We start from the raw sequence: 24899 nt of genomic DNA, 5'->3' as shown, positions 1-24899 counted from the left end.
ATTTTTTCGGATGCAGCTGAACACCAGGTTCACTATTTAGCCTAAATAAATGAAACAACGCTCAAATAAAATTATGTTACTAAACACTGCCTAAAACAATGCCAACTACAGCACCTCTCAAATGTAAGAAAAAGGAATTCACCAATTCAACAGCACTTTAAACAAATCCGCACCATCAGGAAACTGAAGTCTTATTGAGACCCAGTATGTATTCCTGTCACGGCTGCATAATAATTACTGATACGTCAGTTATTGAAGACCTGCTCACTGCTTTTCATTACCGTCTGCCTCTCCACGGCTGACTAGGAGAGGATTTTTATTTTAACATAAAAAAAGTTCATTTTATGTTTCCAACCTGGTCTCCAAAGTCCTCCGGGAACTTCCACAACACCGCTGGATCTGTAAATAATTGACAGACAGCATTAATCAGCAGCTGAAGAACAGAACATAACATTCAGAACGCATAAATATTAAGGGGGGGGTAGTTTTTCCTCAAGTCTGCACACTCTAGCTCAGACCCTAAAAATGTGTGGGACCTTCTGAATCAGAACATCCTCTACTGTGTCTCCAATCTTTTTTTCTGAACTACGGTTAAAAATTGGAGAGTATCAATGCACTTAACTCAAATCTTTATCCCTTAGGACTGTTTATATCTCATAAATGTGGTGTTTCATTTTCAACATACTGTGGCCTTCAAAATTATTGAGACACCTCAGGTCTTTCTGTTAAAGGTTGCCTTTTGTCAAAACCATTTATCCAATTTGTGTCAAGACTTCCGAAGGCTGCGGTAGCCTGCTGCAATGTGCATGATGAGACTCTGTTTTTTTTTTTTTTGCAGTGTCTAGACCTGGATCCCATTGCTTTCATACAGGATGGCAGAATTATTTAGTCAATACAAATTGCACCAAACTCCCTTTGAGCAATTCAAAGAGCATAGGGACAGTGAGCATCCCTGAAAAAGCCAGTATTACTACAGTATGATAAAACATGGTTCTATTTAAACTAGACTATTTTGTCATGTAGTCAAATAGAAGTTTTTAAAACACTTCATTTAAGCATAAAGCATTTCTGACATAGAATGTCATGTTAAAAGAATTTTCATTCATATTTGATATGTGCAGATTATAAATTATAAGAATTCACATATTAACTATATAGGGTGGCCTAACATTTCAAACTGATTGTAAATACCTTTAGTAATATTCCTTATAAATTCATGTGTGTGGCCCTTGTTCATCAAGAGGAATTCTGTAAATCATACCTGCACCCAATCTCAGAACCCTTATATTATTTTAATTAAACTTTATTAGATGCATGCTTGTTAGTTAGAAACGGCTTAGCTATATTATATATTCATGTATTTGATAAGTAAATACATTGTAAATGTGATCTTCTTGAGTAAAGACATCCCCAAAATTAATACTGCACTATTGGTTGTGATGATTAATCAGCTAAAGTCTTACACATGTGTGAATTTGGTATAATAAATGAATAGATTTGCATGGTATTTAGTTTTTGTGGAAACTGCACATTATTTATATTTTCAATTCCACAATATTAAAAACAGGAAGTACTTTGCATGTGCATTTAAATACATTTGACCACAAGACTGAAATGTAGATGAGCTACAACACAATTGCCTGCATAAACAAAACTGGAATATTTCATTCTGGGTATGTAAGGATAGTACTTTAAAAGGTAGGCTTGATCTGCTGACAATTTTTTGGTGTCTTGCATATGAGCTTTTCAGACACACACTTATTTAAAGGACCCCACCAACAGCAGAGCGCTACACTGCACGACTTTTCATTCTCACTGCCCACACACTGAGCTTCAAAGTCTCCCTGAGCTCAGAGTCTGAGACAAGGTGTAAGATAGTTCTGCTGTCCAGCTTATGCTGTGTGTGATTTATTAAGAGGGAACTGGACTGCCAGGAAGCATTTGCTCTGTCTGTTTATATTTAGGTCTATATATACTTTCCCAAATTAAAGTCCAGTACTTCAGTAATTCACCCTTCTCGATTAAGTTAACAAATGAAGCTATTCACTCAACACATAATCAAACAATAACACAACATAAAATCAGAATATACATCCTTGTTTTGAAAAGCTCCCCTATACTGCCATTCAGGTAATTCAGATTATGTTCTGTATCAATGTTATAAAAGCAATAAATGAAAGAGATAATACCAAACCACTCATTAATCTTATAATAGGAGTCTTCACAATTTCAATGGGATGGGTTTTTTTTTATTGAAAATCATACCAGAAACCTTTACTCAAGAGTTTCAAGGGGGAGAAAAGTGAAAATTCATCACATTTTTTCTGTATATTGAGAGGTATACTTAAAAACCCTGTTTATGGAAAAATCCAAAGGATTCATTTTATTTTTCTAAAACTTCTGGGTACATACTGTAGCTTGTGAAAAGTTCCATTATGTGAAATTCTACCCACTAAAAATAAACTGTAAACAGTTTAAACTGTAAACAAGATTTAAAAATTGTACCAAAAGGCAAAAAAAAAAATCATTTCAGACCTCTCTCGACAAATGTTTTATGGAGAAGCGAAATAAAGATATCATTCATTCCCCATTTTGTGTTTTTCAAACAGGAAGCAGCATGGCGAGTTACCGAATGTTTCAGGAACTCCCAAAATACATGCCCAAAATGTGTATTGCTTAGAGTATTTCAGTTTAAACATCCTTAGAATAAAGCTGCTGTGAACCACTAAGTATCAACTTCATGAGTCAAACTGTTGTGAAAAACTCAGTGTTACCAAGACTCACCGAATCAACAAAACACTGAAAAAGCACAAACTAGAGAAAACTAGAGTTTTTAAGATTTTTAGATTTATAAATGTAGTATCTGAAACACCGGAGTACTTAAAAAATAAAACAGAGCAACCATAATCCTAAAGGAGTGGTTTATTCTTGAAGGGCACTAATTTTTAAAGAAACAAACCAGAAGAAATAGCAACATAACTCAAAATGTGTTACACTGTAGTTCAGTGCTATGTGCAAGAGACAGCAAGCACTCCAGTACGTCTGTTGATCTCTCACTTCCACTGAGCTCAGGCAATTACACTGTTCCTGTTCTTTATGCATTGTGGTGTGATAGCTGCAGAAGCCAGTTTTAAGCACATCTTGCACATGATTATTCTCAATTAAGCCCAACATATACAGTACACAAATACATTACATAACTGTCCAAGCCATATACAATAGGCTATTGACTTGCATACAGTAGTAACATTTGAAAACACAAAGGACTTTAGACATACAGCATGAACAAACATACGGATGTATTGGTGATTACTGGTTGTTCAAAAAACACTGCTATATTTTGTTCTTTGAATAACCGTCAACTTTTTGTGATTGGATCGTAAAGTATCCACTTACACAACACAACTCCAGGCAATGCTAATGTAGCTGATGAGAAAGAAAATGAAGTCAATCTACTTCTACTTGAAGGGAATCCTGAAAAAATTTGCACTGCGCCATAATTTAGGATCACTTTTGCTGTGGCCCCAGCTTTGCAAGTAAAAATTAGAAATCTTTTCAAAATAAAACTATTATAATATATATTATAATCAAAATACTTTAGGTGTCTGATGGCCTTCACTAAAGACATTTATTGCACTACAAATATTTTGAAAAGATAACGATCAAAAAACTAAAATGTGGAGTGGCACAGTGACCCAGTTGTTAATGTTGCTGCCTTGGAGCACTGGAGAACTGGGTTCAGTTCCAGTCCAGGGGTGCATTATGTCCTCCCCATCTTCACATGGGTCTTTGCTGGGTGCTCTAGTTTCCTCCTACAGACCACAGTATGAGTGTGTGCGTGTTTGTGTCCGTGTCTGCCCTGCAATGGACTGGCATTCTGCACATGGTAAATTCTGCCTTGTGTCCGTTGTTTGCTGGGATAGACTCTGGCTCATCTGTGACACTGTATTGGATAAAGCGATGAGGTAATGAGTCGATGGATGGATGGAAGGAATTCTAATGTTTCTTTCACATTCTAAACATTCCCTGTGGTTTCAAATCTATCACGTAAATCATGAAAATGGAACTTGAGAAAAATCCAATTATATAGAGATTTAGGAAACTGAAAGTTTGCCTTTATATACTGTACTCAACATTACAGAACAGTAAGAAGATCAGATGTAAACATAACATGGTACAGTACATGTAACAATATGGAACCCACTCAACTGCCTAATTGGCCAGGAAGATAAAGGTATAAGTACATAATTAAGGTTTGAGTAAAAGATCCAGATTCACTTTGTAAAAATAAATGAGCTTACCAAAACCTAATATGCATATTTTAGATGACTGTGGTGCTATTATTTTTTTAAAAATATCTCCATGTTTATTTCATGAATTTGAAAGTATAATTCTTTGGTCAAGTTTTACAGCTATACAAGAACCATCACCTATCTATGGTAAGCTACTGTACATTTCACAGATTTCACAGACCTCTATAACTGTAAGTCTCTGAACCTGTTTCTGTCATTTGCTGTAGCACAAGAAAATAGGTCGATTAATACCGTCTACAGTCACGTTTCTTATCAAAAGTTTGAGAGTTCAGAATGTCACTTGTAGCATGAAATAATCTTGTTCTGAGTGAGACTCTGACCTTTGAAGCATAGAAAAAACTAAAGAAATAGCACTTAAAGAAAGGCTTAATCAACTTGGATATCTGATCCTTAAAAAATCTACTCATTGTATTGTCAGATTTATAACAAAATGACTTTAGAAATTGTATTCCATGCTTCTGATAGATATTACGACAGCATAATTAATCCTTAATTGTTCTGTTTTACAACAAACACAAATGAAGTGCTATATTTACTGCATTTGAAAAAAAGGACAAACTCACTAAAGGACAGAGCAGACAGAATCAAAGACACATTACATAATCCGATTCCATGATTTCACGCACTTCATCTTAAAAGATTTACAAAGACTGAATTTTCTTTTCCTTAGGGATTATTTCCCAGATGCCCCATCTGATCTGTCAGTGTTAGGTCAATTTTATGCTGATTTTATGGGTGAGAGGATGAGAATCACTGCCAGAAAGAGCTGCGACCAAAGACAAAGTACCTAGAGCACTCTGTTCTGTCGACTTTTTTTCTCCATAAGGCTGTGTATTAAAAGCTAAACTATTCAAACATACCTCAGGACACATGCTTATTCATATGAAGAAGGGGGACTTGCAAATAACAACCCCTGTGGGACAATTTTTTTTTCTTTTATAAGAATTTATATGGAAAGCACAGATTCAGATTAACTTTCTATCGTGTCCTACTTTATATAGTTTGAAGAGGACTTTTCTTAAAATATATCCAAGAAAGACTTGTATATTTATAACACTTTGAAGTGATGAAAGGGAGTGTAGACAATTTAGTGGGGAGACAAACAATGGGTGTAAACAATTAATATACATTTCTCTTATTTTCTTAAACTAAACATTCTAACAGTAAGTAGTTCAGGTGAAGAAGGCTCCACGGCCAAAATGTTGTTTTCTTTCTTCTCTTTTCAGCATGGAATAAACCTATTACTTGTTCCTTTGGAATCTAACAATAATTCACATTCAAACAAAAAGGGATATATTACCTCTCCTACTACAGATAAAAGAAACCATATAGCATAAAATTGATTAAGGATTATTTTATAATTCTTGATAGACTATACAATACAGGAACAATATTGAATTAATAAAGTATGTAAACTGCAACGTACTGTATTCTGTATGCCTCTTTGCATAATGTATTATAATACTGCAGTAATGGTATAACATTCCCATTCCAAGGCACACATTAGTAAAGTGTAAGTTAATTCTAGAGTGATTTTCAGAACAGATTCCCAGGCACTTCTAAATGCACTGAATTCTAACACGTTTAGGTCATTTATTACATTTAAAATGCCAAAGTCTCTGGCTGCAAATTGCATACAGTTAGTTTTTTTTTTAAGATAGATTGGCTAATTCATAAAGGAAAACTTAAAAAAGCTTTTACATGATGTATTGGGCTTATAATTCTTCTTTAAAAATTCAAAGATTTTTTTAAAATTATTTATCACAGCCATTACCCATTCATAAAGATTCCCTACACCTTATTGTATATGCACTATCCCAGATACAGACAGGCTCCAAAGATACAATGGGGATTAATGGGTTAAGGATGAAAGTTGAAGGTTATGAGGGTAAACTCAACCCCCGCTGTTCAGCCAGAGGAGAAAAATGTCACCATGACAAACCCCGGCCTGGTTAATCCCCTCGTTCTTGGTCCTTTACCCTCCTGAGATGTGCCTGCTGAGACTGTGCCTATTCTCAGCAGGTCTGCGAAACATACTGGTGCACATGAGACACACACACAGCTGCTAAAATATTCAGACACCTTGGTCTCTTCTTTGGAAATACGTCTGGGTCAACAAGGTAGTATAATCCTCCATTGTAAAAGCCATTTTAATAATACGACTCACTTTTTTCAGGTCTCTAAGAAAAATGCATCTTTTTTTTCCCCAAATGTCTTAAAGAACAATATAATGAGACCGCATTGCAACACTTTCTTGCAGATACACATTCAAACATACAGTAGCTTAGCATTTTAAATTGTGCTAAGAAGAAGCTTGGTATTGATAACCACGTGTGTGAAATACACCACCATATGGAGCAAATGAAAAATATTTGTGTATTTATTGAGAAACATCACATGGAAGACAGTTTTTAAGATTAGATCAAAGTTGAAATTTATGGAAAAACTAGGGACCCCAGGAAACATTTACATTCATAGACACTCTTTTGCATACAACTGCAATGCAATGCCACCATTAGTTATGAAAGTATAATAATGTATGCTTGATAATACGCTTAAATTCTTCTATAAGAAAATTAAGACAAATATTGATGACAATCATATGCTGACAAAAAGAAAACAATTTCATGCTGATAATAAAATGCCTTTCTTTATACATTTTTGCCTTTTTACTTAGGAAGTAGTTTAAATTTCAGATTCTGGTGTCTGACAACAAAAGTAATAAAATCCTCCACATTTCAAAAGGTCCTAAGAAGCCGGAAGGAACTTTTTCAAGTAAGTGGTTTACTTTGTACTTGAACAAGTAAAACACAATGTTTCAGCTGTTGAGCATCCTAAGGGTGTCGAATTCAAAATATTTCTATTTGACACATCGGTGCCTTCTGTAGTAAATTAAATATAGAACAGAGAGTCATTCTTATTTCATTCTACACACTTTGTCGGCTAAATAACAAAGTGTTAAATGATTCAAAATCTTTGAATGTTTCATGAGATGAAGTCAGTTGTCTGTGGTCACTACACTAAGGTTCTTGGATGCAAGACAGGATGCTGCTGTGTTGCAAATCCAAACTCTCACAAATAATAAATCTTAGCAAAAATGTGGAAGGCTTCAGTCAGTTGTGCCAGAATCACATAAAAAGTGTTCTCAACTCACTGTCTGCTTAGTACCTTTACTGCGCCAGTATGTTTTATTTACAGTATTTAAACCGGAAGTAAACTTCATTGAGATTAATCATCTTGCTGACATGGACTTCCTAGTATGATTGCGTTAGATATAGTGTGCATTCATTCAGACTAAACTTCATGAACTCCACACAACATGTTAATTAAAAAGCTTTTTTTAAAAAAAACTAACACCTAGTGTAAGTATAACGTACCACTTTCTAAACGTTCTTCACCAGTTCTCTAAAAACAGACAGTAAACAATAAGCCAAATGATGTGATATCAGAAAACCATTGCAGCTCTTATAAATAGCACCTACACAGTTTTTGACTTCTAAATGTGATTACTGGACACTGTCTTTGATGTTAACGTTCCAAAACAGCCAAGTTAATTAAGCATTCTGAAAAAGGGGGATTTTTAAAAGTTTTGATCTTCCTCAAAGCCAAATCCCTGAGTCCCTGACATTTGGACTATCAGCAAAGTGCTTTGTGACCTTCATAGTTATCGAAAGAAAAGAAACCACAACACTACAAATCTCAGAGAGATCTGCCCTACCCCACACAGGATTAATTTCAAACATCTGCAAGCACTAAAGCATCTCTTTTAAGTGTTGCCCTTCAGAGCATCAGAAAAAAGGAAAAACTACAGTAGGGACTATGTATCTTCGGTATATGATATAGTCAAGTAAGAAAAAACGATGCAAATAACCATGTTCTTTGAAAATTCATGTGGTGTTTTATTTGTGTTGTTAATGTTGTATACCACAGGACACTAAGCATCCAGAAATCACTGCATCATAGAATGTTTAATGGCCATAGGCATCTAATGATGTCAAAACAAATTTGTTTACAAGAAATATTGGGTTATGATTAGTACAGAAGGTGCCCGACACCAACATGTTGTATTAAATATTAGAAATGAACAAGTATTTTCAATAGTTTAACTTCAGTCAAAAAAAGACTGAAACCTTAAACCACAGTAGCAACACTATAAAATTATAATAAACCTCACTTTGTTTAGAGTTTTACAAAAAGGGTAGAATGCAATTGGAAATAAAAAAATTGTGCTACATCAGAAATAACTATTTTCAGAGGTATTTCAGATTTTTTATGTTTTGCTTTTGTTCATTTTGTTCATACAAAAATGTATTCTATATTGCCTTCGATACTCCACTGCAACCAGTGCCAATCTAATTTGAATCAAATTAATCTTTATGAAATACAACACCCCTCAAAATGCATACAGATGAGGCAAAAAATGTCTTTTGATGCATTTCAATTGTCAAAACCAGAATGTTTAAAAAAACATCTTTCAGAAGACACCTATTCTGATAAAAAAAAATAGCATATTCTACCAGATGGAGTAATTTCAAAGTAAAGAAAACAGGGCTAATGGGTGAGAATTGAATTGAAATCACCTAGATGGAGTAAGTAATTTCTTTTCTTCGCACCCATATGAAACTGTGGGTGATCGCTGTAATAGAACCATCACTGGTGAGGGGCCATTATTCCCTAGGGCTTTGAGTGCAACTAACCTTCAACAGGAACATGGCTATATGGCAGATGTTGTGCTTTGATATGGCCATAGCAAGCAGAAATGCACAGGTCAGTTGCAAATCAATGTTTTGACGTTCCTCGGATGCTTGTCTTTAAAAGTCAACACCCTGGCTTTGATAAGGAGAGAGCAGGAGGAATAGGTTAATAGGTTGCTGGTAGTGAGATCCATGTTTCTTCAACAGCTGGTATAAGTTTTCATCACTTCGATCTTGAGATATAATGGAGAGGAGAAGAGGCTGACCAAAAAAAATCATATACTGTAATGTATTGTCTAATATTATTATAGCACATTGTCCTACTGTCCAGCTGTCCTAAAGCTGCAGTACTGAGGCAGCTTTCAGTAAAGTACACTTGCATTCTCTCTAAAAGTCTTGCTTACAATTTACTGTTTATTTGTGTTTAACGAAATGCACAGCACTTTTCACTGAATCTCAAACACATCCACGCTTGCGACATCATTACTACAGGGTAAAGATACAACACGTCAAAAACAAGAGAACACTGCTTCTTTCCCTACCAGGAGTAAATTAAACTAAATTAATATTTGTCAATTTAAAACAAAATGCTAATATTCAATATCTTTAAAGGATAAAATGAACTACTTTGACTCCTGGGTTATCCCTGCTATTTCAGTGGTAAATACTTCCTCTTGATTTATAAATTTGTATATGGTAAAGCACAAAGGATTCAGCATAACCAAATTGAAACTAAAAGTGTTAAGAAGGTTTTGCAGCAGATACATTAAAGATTTTTTTTTTCGTTTCAGAAAGAGTTACACCACAGAGGAGCAAAAAGTTTTGTGGCTTTCTTAAACTTGCACCGATCGTCAGTACAGCACGCCAGTGAAAAGCAGCTAGAATTGTTCACTGTTTTAGTTAATATTATACCTGCATAAAGAAAATACCGGAAAAAAAGGTAGATCTTACATTCAACACACTAAGGCTTAAATCCCAATTTCCTGTGACTAAATCTTGTATCAAAGCTCATTTCTTTTATGTGTGCCGTCTACAGTATGTTTAATTCCTCAAAGTATTTGTCTAGCCTGCTGAAGAAATATCTTAGTCAACAAAATCGTCCTTATCATGCTCCAGGCATTTGGGTAAAATACTTCTGCTGTGTTTCCACTAATATAAAAAATACTACTCCTTCACCTAAATTTAGTATTAGTCAGTTCCCAATACTTGATAGATTTAGGTTCATCAAAGAGCAATTTATGGGCTAAAATGACTTGTAAAGCTGTGATTCCTCTCTCTCTTGATCTACCCATGCAGCATTTTCAAAGTTACAGTATATCTCTTGCTTGCTGTCTGTCTTTTGAAAGACAGCATTAGTGACATGGGCTGGCTGGGAAAGTTTAAGGCTTATATGTTATGGAGCCCTTTGGTCTCTACTCAATTGAGTCTCTACACTAGACATTCCTTAATGTGTGTGCTGTCTATGTAGTCCAAAGCTTCAGCTGTCCATAAACATTTAAACATACTTCATTGCAGCAGTCAAGGGGCCTCTCCAAGGTGAGGGACAATAAAAATAACCAGATTGCACATCCACATTACACTCAATAGTACACTGCATGCATTGCACTGTACAGTATACTACATACATGGTAAACACATTCTTCTTCTGAGATGAGTGATCATCTCAGTTAAAAAATTAAAAACCCTTATCAGAGTAATTCAAACATAAATGCGATACAACTACCAAAGAAGCCTGTGGAGCTGGCCAAACCACATTATTCTTTAGTGCTGTAAAAGGTTCATACTTCCATCCATCCATTTTCTATCCATTTTATTCATTACAGGGTCGCAGATGAGCTACAACCTATCCTGACAAGGAACAGATACAAGGCAGGATACACCCTGGATGGGCCGTCGGTTCATCACAAGGCACACACGGACACAAACATGCACACACTCACACCAGGGCAAATGTTTCTAGAAACCAATTAACCTACCAGTATGTCTGGACTGGGAGGAAACTAAAGCACCTGGAGAAAACTCACATGAAGACGGGGAGAACTCACAAACTCCACGTAGATAGCACCCCAGGACTAGAATTCAACCCAGAGCCCCAGTGTTGTGAAGCAGCAATGCTAACCACTGCTGGCCAAAGTTTACGGTACATGATGTTTCAGTTATATATTTAGATTTCACTCAACATCAGCTTCTAAGTTCTCTTCGAAATGGTTTAAAAAAAAATTGCTGTACTTAATGATCCTGTTTTTTTAGCTATTGTGTTGGTAACAGGCTTGAACATGCATGAGAATAACCAAGTGTCTATCTGAAGACTCCTCGTGTGCAACTAGAACTCTTGTTACCATTCATGCCAGTCTTTCTTTTAAGAGGATGAAGGACCAAGTGGAACTTGCTTCTCCCCGTTCTTCTTTATTTTTCTCTGCCTTTTTTCATTTTTTCTTTGCTTGGTCAAAGGTTAAACTGCTGAACTCTAACCTCATTGGCAATGATTTTTTTTTATCTATGAAAGATTTATTTCACAGTAGGCAGTGGTCTGGATTAGCCCCTCTCTCTCCGAACAAAGCCCATGTCTTTGTACCAGCGGTTCGTGTAAGAAGCCTGCACGTAAGAGGAAGCTGCAGCTACTTAACATTCACAATAATGGCATTGTGTGTTTGTAGTATGAGGCCTGCTTCTTGGTGTCTAGACTTTCACCCAGCTAGTCAAGAAACAGGAGAAAATCCTATCAAGCAGTCAAGTGAAAGTTAACTAAGGTAACCCGCTGTGAACCTGATGAAGATGTCAACTGAACATACGGCAGAAATTTCTATTGTTGAACACCCCCACCCCCCTCCTCCTCCCTGAGGAAGGGGAGGGAGAGGATTTCAGAGCCAAAAGCATGGAATAACTGTGGTCATCACTTTACTTCTGGATCAGTAGATTTATTCTAGCTGCAAGGAGCTCCACCCCCAGCATTCTCAGTTAAAGGGGTAAGAAGATTAGTGTGCATCCTTTAAGCTACGAAAAGACTCAGTGTCGCTAAAAAAAAAATGTTTTTCCAATTGCTTTCCACAAATTGCATTACATTTCATGCTAATTTATTGATAATAAAAAACATCAAATGAAACGCTCCCCGCAAAACGGTATTAAAACTGGATTGTATACTAAACTTCTGGGGATAGTCATGTAATACACACTCAATCTCAGCACATACATTTACACAGATCTTTTCCCAGCTATTTTTTCTCATGACTACTACCCTCTAAAATATCTAGTAGTATTATCTTCCAGTTTGTACTATTGGTGTAACATATATAACATGTTCTGGTATTTGCAAAGATAAGACTCCCAGAAAACTTACACCTCAGTGCAGTTCATAAAAACAAACTGCACTGTATTTCAAATAAAAATCAGAAGCAGTATTTTTGCTCTTCTAGTGGGTAATGCACAGCTTTCTGAGCACTGTATGGTTCTTTTTGCGGTACAGTACGTTAGTATGCAGAATGCTAAATCATTAAAATTAGCAACTTTGACATAAAAAAATACAGTCTTACAGTTAAATACAATCACAGACAAGCTGTAGTATCTGAGCTCTTGACCTTGAACTTCAAGCTCGTCCTGACACAGAAACTCAAGTCGCAAAAGTCATTTTCGTATTCAACACAGGTGTAGAGGTTTTGTGTGGAAAAAATAGATATCCCCACTAAATTTTGGGGTGATTACGTAATTCATAGACAATATCAGTTTCTTTTAATTAAGTCGAACGGTGTTATAGACTAAATGTTAACTTTTCTGCCTAGCTAAACTTATATCTGAGAAATATTGAGGCGGAGCATGAAAATATGTAAATTTGATTAATATCTCTTTTCAACACCGCATCAATCATTACATTTTTGCCAAAACGCAAGAAATGTCTGAAATGTCTTTTGCCAGCCAGAGACAGAACTGGCACACTTAAAATGTAAAGCATTTCCAAGAAGAACATTAGTTTTGGGAAACTTCCAGAGCCTGCTTTGAAGGAAAAAAAAGTGCAAAAAATATACTGTTACAGACAAGTTTTTCTTCAGTGAAAAAATAAACTGTTTTTCTCACCTAATCCACAGGGATATAAATATTTTACCTAGTTATTAAACATGACATAGCTAACATTTTCTATCCACTTCAATAATAGCTGCAATACTGGCATATGCTTAATTCCATTAAAACTATTTTAATTGTTAGCATATTTGTGAGGGGCAGACAATGTGTTGTAGCACTATGAAAACAGATCAGTTAAGATTACTTTAAAAGTGCTACAGGCATAGTTTACAAGATTAAAAAAAACGACTAGTTTCAATGTATTGTATTTCAATTTTGCCAAGATCTAAACTTAACTTTAATCTGAACCAAAAAGAACTAGGCCACAGTTTGGTTTAGGAACTGGAAAATGTATAAATGAATAATAAGTGAGGCGTTAATACATTTCTAAAGTATTACACATGGACAATGTTAACTTCTGCAAATCACCGTGGGCTAGTGTTAAGGGTATGGTTCAGGATATGGTCAGGATTAGGGTTTTGTCACTAACAAGGAATAAATCTGCAGTAGAGGCTGGTTATTATTATGTACTTACCACTCTATTAATACTTTATAATACATTTTATTTAGAAAACAGTTAGAATTGACCTGTATAACACCTAATCTAAAGTGGTACCCATTTTATATTTACATTGTATAAATATACAAATTAAGTTGTATATTTTTACCATACCATATTTATCATACGTACCAGTGTTGGATTTTACATATATAATTGAATTATAATTGAATAACAGTGTTTCTGAAACAGCCCCATTCATGTAGCAATCTAAAACCTTAACTACTCATTGAATACAGATGATGTGTGATACACAAATGAACACATTTAACTGTGTAATGTAACAAATAATATGACCTATTGTTAGCACCACAAACAGTAAGCTATGGTAAAACCAATAATATACTTAGAATTTGGGTTTTTTAAGAAAAATATTTAATACTTATTTAATCATATATTATGTTTGGTCTCTTTACAAGGAAACAGGAGACAGAGAGTACACAACCACATTATTTATATGAAGGCCTTCTACACAATCTGATTGAAAGAAACATGTAGACATGTTAATGAGTGGTTAGTTGTTGTTAATGAGTCTGTAGTGTCAATAAATATTATCTTCCAATAATGTTATGGAATTAAAAAGTGGACTTATTAATGAATTACTAACAGTATAATATGTAAAAGGATAAGTCTCACATTTGAGCTACTATATATGGTAGACTGCTGTTCTCCCCTTGGTTTTGTACAGGTATGCACATTTTTCAATCTTAAAAGTAGTTCCTTTTCGCAGAATTAGTAGGACTTCCCTGAAGAAGCAAGACAAGGCCAAATACTGCTTCCCACTTTTACTTTCATGGGTGAAGTTAAAGTTTAATTATGATTACGCTAAAAAGGTTTTTGGAGTCAGCACTCTATGGAGATCAGATGGTTGATGCACCAATCCAACCCAAAAAATTCATGTTCATGTCTATGTAGAAGTCCACAAACAAGTAACAACAGGTAACTGGTAAGATCTAATACCTGCATGCATTACAAAATAAAACATGACCTTTTGTTTTGTTCAGACTGTTCAAGTTTAACACTGCATTTACAATAGTACACTAAAGATCAAATCATTCATCATTTAAAAAACGTCTTGTTCAGTTCTATCCTCAAACGTTCAACTATGTTTACAGGTAAATGTTTGTACAGTTGTGCAAATTATCATCTCGTTCTTAGCTTCATGTAAAATAAATGCTTGTGTTTTTAAAATTCTGAATACTTATAATGATTTTATTTTAAAAAAGTACAATTAAATGCACAAAGTACTTGAGCACTATTAAACTAAATGCCATTCATGTACAGGTAAACCTCCATATTCATACTCTAGGTCAGCACTTGGCGATTTTGCATATTTGTGCAAAATTATTAGTGACCGCTTTCTCAGCATTTGCAGACCGCACAGTTGGAAAGTAATCGCTGTCAACCCATTACACATTTTAATCTCTCAGATCTATTTCACCCAACCTGCATCAGACTTTGTAATAGACATGGCTTAGTTAACAAGGAGTTAACATATTTAGGTAGCAGTGTGTCATGGGTTTACGTTTTAGCTATTCAGTTTCAGTAAGAAAAGCGTTAGACGTGTATCGTGTTATGCTGCGAAACAGAATCGTAAAATAAAATATGTCATTAAAAATTCTTACTGATAATGAATCCTAATACTGTTTCTGAACCAAGTACCAGTTTTAACAAAAATCTTATTTAAATTTGTTTTTCAATCACACCTCACACCTGAAGATGGCTTCACAGCCGACACGTTGTGTTTTCTCTCTTCTCTTTTCAGCATGGAATAAACCTGTGACTTGTTCCTTTGCAGACGACGCATGCTAACGCAGCTACCCACCTGAGCTACAGTACTTCATATTATTGAAATGTTGGTTTCACAAGGCTCGGAACCATACCCTTTTCCCCATAAGTTATTAAGTCACAAATTCGCCACTCACGGACATTTCAAGGTGTCCCTCACTAATAACTAATAACTAATTACAAGGTTTTACAGTATGCCTAAAATGTACACAGACTTAATAAATGCACAGAACTAAAAGGCACTACAAGAATACTTTCAAAATTTTCGTCCTTCAGGTCAATATAAATTCCAGCTTAAAAAAAGGCTCCGCTTTAGATATTCACAAGTTTGTTACCATATGTTCACACCACCTGCTTCGTAAAAAGGAAAATTTCATCAGTTTCAGTAAAACCTCAATTACATGTACAAAGAGATAACAATTACATTCCGTTAGTGCTTTCTTGATGTGGAATATACTGTCACTTTTGTATCATATTTAAAGCCAAAGGCAGTTCTGTGCTATTACTAGCATAAAACTGGTCTTTACCATCTACAGCTGTTATTTAATGCAGAGTTTATGTTCACTAGCAGTGTTTTCCTTTTGCCAAATGAACTTGTCAACCATTTGAACAGCTGCACCCTTGAAAGATTTAAGTATCTGGGTTAAAATTTAATGATATAGGACATTTACAGTAATTGGATAATATAGTTATAAAGATATGGGAGACATTACAGGATTTTTGAGTCAGGATTACTAATTTTCATTAAACATATTTTGAACTACAGCTTTCCTTAATATTATCCAGACAAATAAATACCACACAGCACAGCTACTATAACTATCAGGCGACTTAGAATTCCTTTTTATTGCCTTTTTTATTAATTCATCTGTTTGTGACATTCAATATAACTTGTGACAAAATTTTACCAATATTTTCTTACAGCCAAAACAACACACTGTTGCATTTTACACTTGAATTCACCTTAAGTTTGCATTGTTGATATCATGAAGAAGCAAATTCTAAGAAATGACGCCTAAGTTTCATTATTCAAATTTCCACAATAATGCTCATTTGGGTTTCAGATGGAAAGGGAATTGAGTCCAGGGTATCCTTTGGTAATGTGCAAATGTCTGTTCAAAGCAAAACCATGATTTAGATTAGGTCTATACCAAACTGAATAAAAAGCTGCCTGAATAGGGAGTAGGAGAGAAAACAGTTTTAAAGATGTCAATATACACCTGTAAAGCTGCTAAAATTAAGAAAACATGCCCTACTATTTGAGGGAATATAAAAACGTAGGAAGGAAAAGTAGGAAGTAAGGAAAAAAAACAAGTTCCTTCCTATATGCAAACCCTGATATCAAATGTTCATTTTGTAAGACATTTACAGTTGCAGTGAAGCCGGGCTCAAGCACTGTGTAACAACAAAGACTTCCCAATTTAGTCACATGATAAGTGAAGACAAATAATACAGTTAAGCCCCACAAAGACATCCATTGGAAATGACCTACATTCTCTGGTGAAAAGCTGGTTTGTTGGGCCTTAATCCAAAAAGGGGTCTTAAACACTTACAGAAAAGCAGAATATTTTAATAAGTTAAAATTGGACTATAAGAAAACACATTCTGAGCACATCATATTCTTTTGACACTTGCCAGAGGAATATCAACCAGTATTTTAAACTAAATCAATACTATTATAAATCTTATTTTCACAGTGATAGGGAGACAAACTCTGCGTTTTTCTTTTGGTGTTAGTCATGTCTGTGAAATTGCCCATGACTGGTATTGTATAAGCTCCATCAGAAAAGCCAAGAAAGCAAAAATTAAGTCCACCGATCACAAAAGAATCTTACTGTAAGCAAAGAGAGGGAAGGTGGTCAGAAAAGAACCTTCATCTTGTCTTTAAATCCAGTTTCAGACGAAAACAGTAAGAGCAAAGTACATTTTAGTGCCTTTTTAAAAAGAGGCTTATGCTTAAGACTACAATTTGGAAAAGCAATCCCTAACCAATAACAATTCAAAAATAGTACATAAACAGCTTCATGTAATGAAACTGCAGCCATACAAGAGTGTTATACAGTAAATACATGTCTAAAGAATGATCCATACAGTATGCTGCATTCCAGATTTCCACAATCAGCATATCTAGTAATTAAAATCAAGAGCATCCTATCGTAGTTTTATCCTTGGATTCTGACCACCTGAGAAAATTTCATCCCTGCAGGAGCTGTCCGTACCCGTCAGAACTTGTGAGCTTCAAACAGAACTAGAAAACATCCGTCATAACGGGTCAACACACAAATGAACTAGAGAGTTGACACTGAGCTAGAGAAGGCTGCAAGCCGCAGTCCTTGCCTGGCCGTTTGGTTTGCCATTCCAATTCACACCAGTGGCGCAGTGCGATTCTGGATCTCAGTCACTCCCTGCAGAGCCTTCTTTCAGTTTGGTGACAGGGTCAGCAATGGACTCCCAGGAAACTAAAACAGACTGACTGACAGGTACGAGTAAGAATTCCATGTTCAGCTAGCTTACACAGAGCACTGCAGTTACAGACCAAGCAGAAGGATGAGTCTCCAGTGAATCACGTAACTTGATTTAAGGTTGAAGCATCATGTTTTTTAATTAAATGTGAACCAAAGGAGAGGAAAGTTAAGATCGATTTCATATTTGATTTTTACTTATTGCGATATACTGTATGGCTTTCAATATAATAGCCTAAATAACTATACTAGATTCAAGTGAAGGTAAAATAAACACACCACATTTTCTACCTTTAAGCATAAATATGGTATTAAAGAAAACTGCGCCATTATAATTATACATTTATAACACAGTATATTGTTACATGTGGATTAAAATATTTAACTTCACCTACAGAACCCCATACTTTAAGGTAAGACAACGTGGTGTATTCTTTTAATCAGTTGTCACATGACAGTCTCAATTGGCCACAATATTCAGAGGCCAAACAATTTTATTAATATTTAACATTGTCCACATCACTCTAAATGACATCATTAAGTCATACTGTTGTTACAGAAGACAAGTGATTCTAAAGGCAGGGCAAACAGAGGTATACACAGAAGCAAAAGTATAGGAGAATCAGAGGAAGAATCAAAGACAGGAGAAGAACACGCCTCTGAGCACTGAAGACCACAGGAATGAGGTAAGGAACTGCTGTTTTACAGTGCCGGGAATGTTTATTTCCTACTTGTGGTATCCACCAGGCTAATGATTTCTCTCACTTGCTTAGTCATGTGCAGTGTGGAATAGGGAGATTCCTATTTGTTTTAGCATCCATTTAGTTCTGCATAGAGCCTTTTAAAAGAAGCAGGTTCCCCTTTCTGATATATGGTATCCGTGCCTCAGTTGCAGGACTGTGTTCTGTTTTCCTAGGTCTGAAGAAGGCATGGCCTTGGTGCTAACAGTCTTGTAAATTTCTGTAAATAACAGGAGGAGACATTGTGTGGTTATAAATTACTATAAATACATATTTGGCTTTCAAAAGCATGCTAGTTTATTACTTTGTTGCCTATAGGGAAATGCAATTGTTAACTTGGCAAGCTAGTGTCCAGACCTGATTTTTCTTATATAGTATTTTAAATACATAAATTCAATTATTTACACCATCTATCTTATTACAATATTATACAGAATATTTTTATTAATAATTTTCTCAACATGGTCATGCAGCTGTACATATCCATTATGAGTAGTAATGGAAAATACAGACAATAAAACCCACACTGATACCAATTACTATAAATCAGTATTGAGGAGGCACAAACTTGGAAGACAATCTTAATATTTACAACTTTTAATGCAATTACACCAACTTTTAGTAACAAAGACTATATCCTAGAGCCCAGGCCTTCAAAGCAACCCTTACTCATCCAGCTTTACTTGAAATTAACAGAGACACTCAGCTTCACATGATGATGCTGGGTTCTACTCAGCAAAGAGAACCTCCACAAGACTGTTTGCTCTGTGCAAACCAGATAGTGAATCTCAGAGATACTACCTATACCTGATGCGTTCTAGAAGAAAATAAATCTTATAAAAATGCAGCCCTAAATTCACTTTTGGTCTCCTCAGTACAAAGAATTCCCATTAGGGTCTGAGATCATAGAACCTTCAAAGCCTGAATTGCTGGAGTTTCATCTGTACAAATGTAAAACACACTCACAGTGTCTTGCCTGTTTTCATCGAGAGGATGAGAGACTGTCATAGCCAACCCTAACCCTACGGCTGATATACTGAGCTGGTCTCCCTGGACCAACCACCCATGGCTTTGCTTGCCTTCGCTCTCTAAATAAATTTATTTGGGCACCTTTAACACCTAATTCTTCCACCCACTCTGCACAATGAGAAGAGGCTAGGTATGTGGCTGAAGATTGTCAGCACCTATTTTCTGTTCCTAGCCCACTATATAATCTCTTAATGATTATAAGAGATTGAAATGAAAACTAAATGATTTTATCTCTTAAATCATCCAACATTATAGTTCTGCTTTAGTACCAACATTTCCAATTGGTGAGAACCACAGCAGTAGTAACCTGGGGCTCTCCAACCTCCAAGCCTCCAGACATATTTAAACCACTCTACAAGCCCACTTATGACATCTGCTTACTAGTTTGTATGGGCTAAATGGTACAGAAAGTTAAATGACTGTCATAATTGGTATAACTAGTATAAGTTCCAGCACAAAGTAATATTGTCTTAATTATGAACACATCCATACAACACATTTTGTTAAACATTAAGTTCTCTCGTCATAAAATTTGTAATATTATCTTTTAATATATTACTTACTGTACATGTTTAACAAAAAAGGAAGTCAGATTTATGATACCAATGTGTTAAAAAACACACTGGGGGAATTGACAGGTTCTTGAATTCGGTGAAACACAAAAAGTACAGGGTATCCAGACCAAATGTTAATTTATTAATGGGGATTTGGCCACTCATATTTAACTCTCCAGAGCTCCTGTCTTGAACAGTGTTATGTGAGCATTAATGAGCAATCAACACCATTTTGTGCACTAACGCATCTGGTGCTCTTCAGAGGTCTTGCACCCATGTCTCAGGCAGGGCTGACAGGCCAGCTGAGTCAGCAGTCGGGTTAATACAGTTAAACAAAGGCCTGTAATAACAAAAATCCCAATAGTAATTTAAAAAAAAAATAACATAATAACCATGTTATCTGATTATTAAGAACAAAAATAAAGACAGTACAAACGTCACCCATGCTACATAAAAAAGATAATCTGAAAAGTCCAGAAGCCAAAACCATTTCCCAGAAAAAGGATAGTGGTTTTGAATCCCATCTAATTATTAAGCCAACAGCCGTGCTTTCTAGTAAATCATTTTAAAGAGCCTTCCAACAATTGCATACACAGCAGGTATTGTTATCCCTCCAAAAATTGCCTGTTACATCTACAGAACTTCTCAAAGGGCATATATATATATACATAGTATATGGTACAGAAAAAAATGAAGACATAATCAATTGCAAATTTAATTGCAGGATATTATATGTCTGCAGTTGTACCATATTTGTAGTAATGAAAAAGACATTCTAATCTTTAAAGTTTTATTGCTAAAATGAAACTCGGGAGAGCAGAGAGACAGGTAACATCTGTCTCTAACTCTTTCCTTGGCAGTGTTAACAGCCTTTAGCAGGTTTGGCAAAGTTCTGGAAAAATCTGTGTGTATTAAAAGTGCCTAAGCTTGTAATTCAGCCTCAATGTGTGCTGCATATGAATTTAATATTAAGCTGTAAGCAGAGATTTTGCTTCTAACAACATCACTTGCATATACTGTATGTTCAGATGTGTTTTTGGAATGAAAATATATTATTTTGTATCCTAAAAAAGGGATTTTTAAAACTTACATTGTTAGGATGACCTACCATTTTCACGTACAACGTTTCAACAGTTTCAGTACAGCTACCATTAAGTGAAAAAAGTGATTTTTTTTAATACAAACATCTATTAGTCTATAATGTAACAACAGTTTGCTGTTTATTGTTTGTTCTATATATGACACACACAAGAAATGACTCATTTTTTCTGCAAAGAACAGAAAAAGCAACAGAGACTTAATGACCTGTTACTATTCTAAAAAAGCCCAACTTGACAGAAAATTTGACTTTATACAGGCTACTATGAGGTTCTGCTGTTTTGTTCTTGTTCCTGTATTTTTCAATGAATGAAAATGAAATATAAACAGTAAGGCCAGAACTCTCAACTTTTGTAAGGAATTCATTTTAAAGAAGAGATTCATTTTCATGATTCAACTAGAAAAACATATTCAAAAAGGTCATGGCAGTTACTTACCAGAAACTGCAAGGTATATCATTTTCTAAAAGGGAAGTATAACTGCAATGCAATTATAAGCTACTGTACCTGATGTTATAATGCTACAAAAAAGTTCAGCACAGTCAGCTTTTTCTTTTTAGCAAATACATTGTACAGGCAATGCCTCCATCTTAATATACCATCAATATACAAATCCTCTAGGCCTTGCACACAGCATTTGCTGAAGAAAACTATGAAAGCACAACCATTAATGCTATGAAAATGTTAGCTCATGTACTGAGAGGTGTTAAAATGAAACTAATGTTACTGGTTCCAATACTCATTTTTTGCATTTTAATGCTTCTCAGCACATGAAAGCGCTCTGAAGACTTTTAGTTCTATTAGATATGGTTCTATCAAGCATAAGAACAGATGGATCATTCTTATTTTTTAAGCATGAAATTGTGCTGTTTGTCACACTTCCACTTATGCTGCTTGTGGTTAAACTGAACTATTGATAAGCAGGATGTGTAAGGAAAAAAAGTCTGACAACCATAACCCTTAATATGTTATATAGTAAAAAGCTATTCAAATAAAAACTGAAAAAAGTGATGTTGACACCAAAAACATGTATTGTATATCAGCCAGTATGAGATATACTTTTCATTATGTGTCTATACATTTGTTTTAAAACATTAATTTAACAGTAATTATAACTAAATACAATATTAAACATAATGCTTGACATTCACAGCTAACCCCAAAAGGTTGACTACACTACACCATCTTGTCCACAGAGACTACTGAAAAGGTGTTTTATTGCAAATGTTAATTTATGGGTCACTTGCAACTTATAAATTGAAATTCAAGACTTTCAAGAACAATTTAGTGCTTGAATACTATTCTAGTTATTTTTGTCCCTCAAATGCACCCTATAATGAACAACACAGTACAGGAAGTCGTTTCCTTTCAGAATCTATAGTCAAACGGATATGACTTTTTTATATCTTAAATAGATTCACGTTTAAATATTTTAAGAAATACTCACTGGACAACACAAGAAAAATAAAATGCGGGTAACTAAATTTATTTCAATGCTGTGATGATTTTTCTTGGAAGCTGTAAAGTGTGATGCTTGACCCTTATTGTCCATTAAAAACAGTCTTCACTAATGCACGTTTTCAAAAACATACTCAAGGTATTTAGCTCCAGGTCATGTGTTGTTCATTAATTTTCACACACTGTATCATTTACCACAGTGCCAAAGCTGTGTGAAAGCTAGATGAGGCTCCTTATTTCTACGATGTAGCAGGAAATGAGTTAAATCTACTTTAAGGTCATGTGTATAAGTTAGACTTGAAAGACATACAGTGCATCAATGTCTTGTAAAATGTAATGTCTAAAAGCAATATCAATTCATAAGAGGTTCATCAGAAACCAAAACACATCAATTTAGCACAAAAGCATTGTTTAAATATTTGATTGCTTTTAAGATATCTTTTCTCGTTATCAGTGTAAAATTTTTATATCAGTATGACAAGCTGCCTGGAGTTAAAAAGACCTTCACTTTCTGTTTTTTGCCAGAGTGAACTCACAATCCTCATATCTATTTTCAAGGTTCATCTTTAAGAAAAATCATCAGACTTACAGATATGGGGAGGTCTGTTGTCATTTCTTTTATCTTGGAGAATTACAAGACAACACAACAACGTTAGCAGTAAGCCATGAGTCAACACATTCTTTGAAAACTGAATCAATAGCGTCAATTTCATGCCTACACCCATTTTTAAAACTGCCATCGAAAAGACTTAAAATGCAGCTTTCCATACAGAAAAAAAAAAGTTTGAGAAATGTATTCAGAAAGGGCAAATCCAGCTTCACGGAAAAAAAAATATTTTTACATGTGTTGGGAAGAGGATGGGACAAAAGGAGAACTCCAATTTATAAAATTTATTTTTCAATACCTTTCGATGCAGAATTTTGCTGCAGAAGCAAGTGGGCTATGATCTCATGTCAAAATGGCTTCCTGTCCAGATCACCAGAGCAATGTTTATGTGAGGAGAGTAGGGCAGCTTAAGTATTTTACTGGAAGGAGTCCTGAAAGTTTTAACATATTACTCCTGAGAGCAAACGTCAGGAAATGAGCCTCACTACTCTGTATTCTAAAGGGAAGTGGGTTATGACAATATATGAGCTCTAATTTAAGACATTAAGTGAGTAAAAAACGTTTTGCTTTTAAAAAGCCCCTAATGCATAAAGAAGAATCACATTAAATTACAACTTTTGCAACACATGATATTAATTAGCTTTGTCGCTGCCACTTGAAAACAAAGGAGAACTTAAAACTGTTAGACAAAACAAAATTATAAGTTAAATCAGAAAAAGTGAAAAAAATGGTGTCCTGTTCTGAAAGAATAAACAAAGTGTCCACAGGCAACAACTTCTTTTTTAACCCCCTTTTTAAATATTATATAATGTTTTTAAATATTAATATAAGTCATGTTTAAGGTTTTAAATTTTTTCAGACATACAAAATAACTTTTTAAGGTGCCATTTTATTTTCATCACTAAAATATGCTTGTGGTATTTACTTTCAGATTAAAAAGCAGTCCCGGTTTATATGCATTTCTGGTTAGCCAACATCTTTCTCTGTTGTCGCATTTAAAAAAGAAAGATGTTTCATGAGCTGCAGACGTTGAGCTAGTTCTATTGTTAAAGACATATGGTAAAACCAAATGAAAAATTAACTCCTGTGAAAAAGACATCAGCTTAAAGAACAATGTCATATTCTCATTTTCATACCCAGGAATGCAATAATATAACCTATAATCATACAGATTCTTTTATCAATTTTTCATGTTTTTATTTTGCGCTTTGCTCTAAGTGAGACAGACCACCTGTAATTCATTAGTAGAGGACCAAAAAAATAATCTTACCCATCACAGAAAGAAAAGATGGGAGAGAAAATAACAATGAACCACAACACCCTTTCTACTCTGAAAGCAAATATTCCAGCACAAGCTGCTTACTTAAGCAGAAGTTGTATTCTTACCATTCTTCTTGAAGGTAACTATTTGATGTCTACAGAAAGTAATAATCAAGGAAATTGTAATCCACAGACAATCTTTACCAAGCTGTTATTTATACAAAGACAACTTTTGAGGTTAGGTAGCTCTGTGCAGGGCATTTAATAGGCACTCACAACCTCACT

The 24899-nt window shown here is 34.9% G+C and overlaps 1 protein-coding gene across 2 annotated transcripts in view; it reads right to left on the bottom strand.

The window, feature by feature from the left end:
- The window catches only part of dennd1b (DENN domain containing 1B), a 96726-nt gene that overhangs the window by 67616 nt on the left and 4211 nt on the right, over window positions 1-24899 (bottom strand). For both annotated transcript variants that reach the window (XM_088927045.1, XM_088927046.1), the window contains exon 3: window positions 356-399. In XM_088927045.1, the coding sequence (XP_088783171.1) occupies window positions 356-399 (44 nt within the window). The remainder of the gene's footprint in view (window positions 1-355; window positions 400-24899) is intronic.

Source organism: Atractosteus spatula, chromosome 11 (genome assembly GCF_055471065.1).
Source record: "Atractosteus spatula isolate fAtrSpa1 chromosome 11, fAtrSpa1.hap1, whole genome shotgun sequence".
Lineage (NCBI taxonomy): Eukaryota > Metazoa > Chordata > Actinopteri > Semionotiformes > Lepisosteidae > Atractosteus > Atractosteus spatula.
Note: the sequence above shows the minus strand (reverse complement) of the source record. Positions and strands in the feature narration are given on the sequence as shown.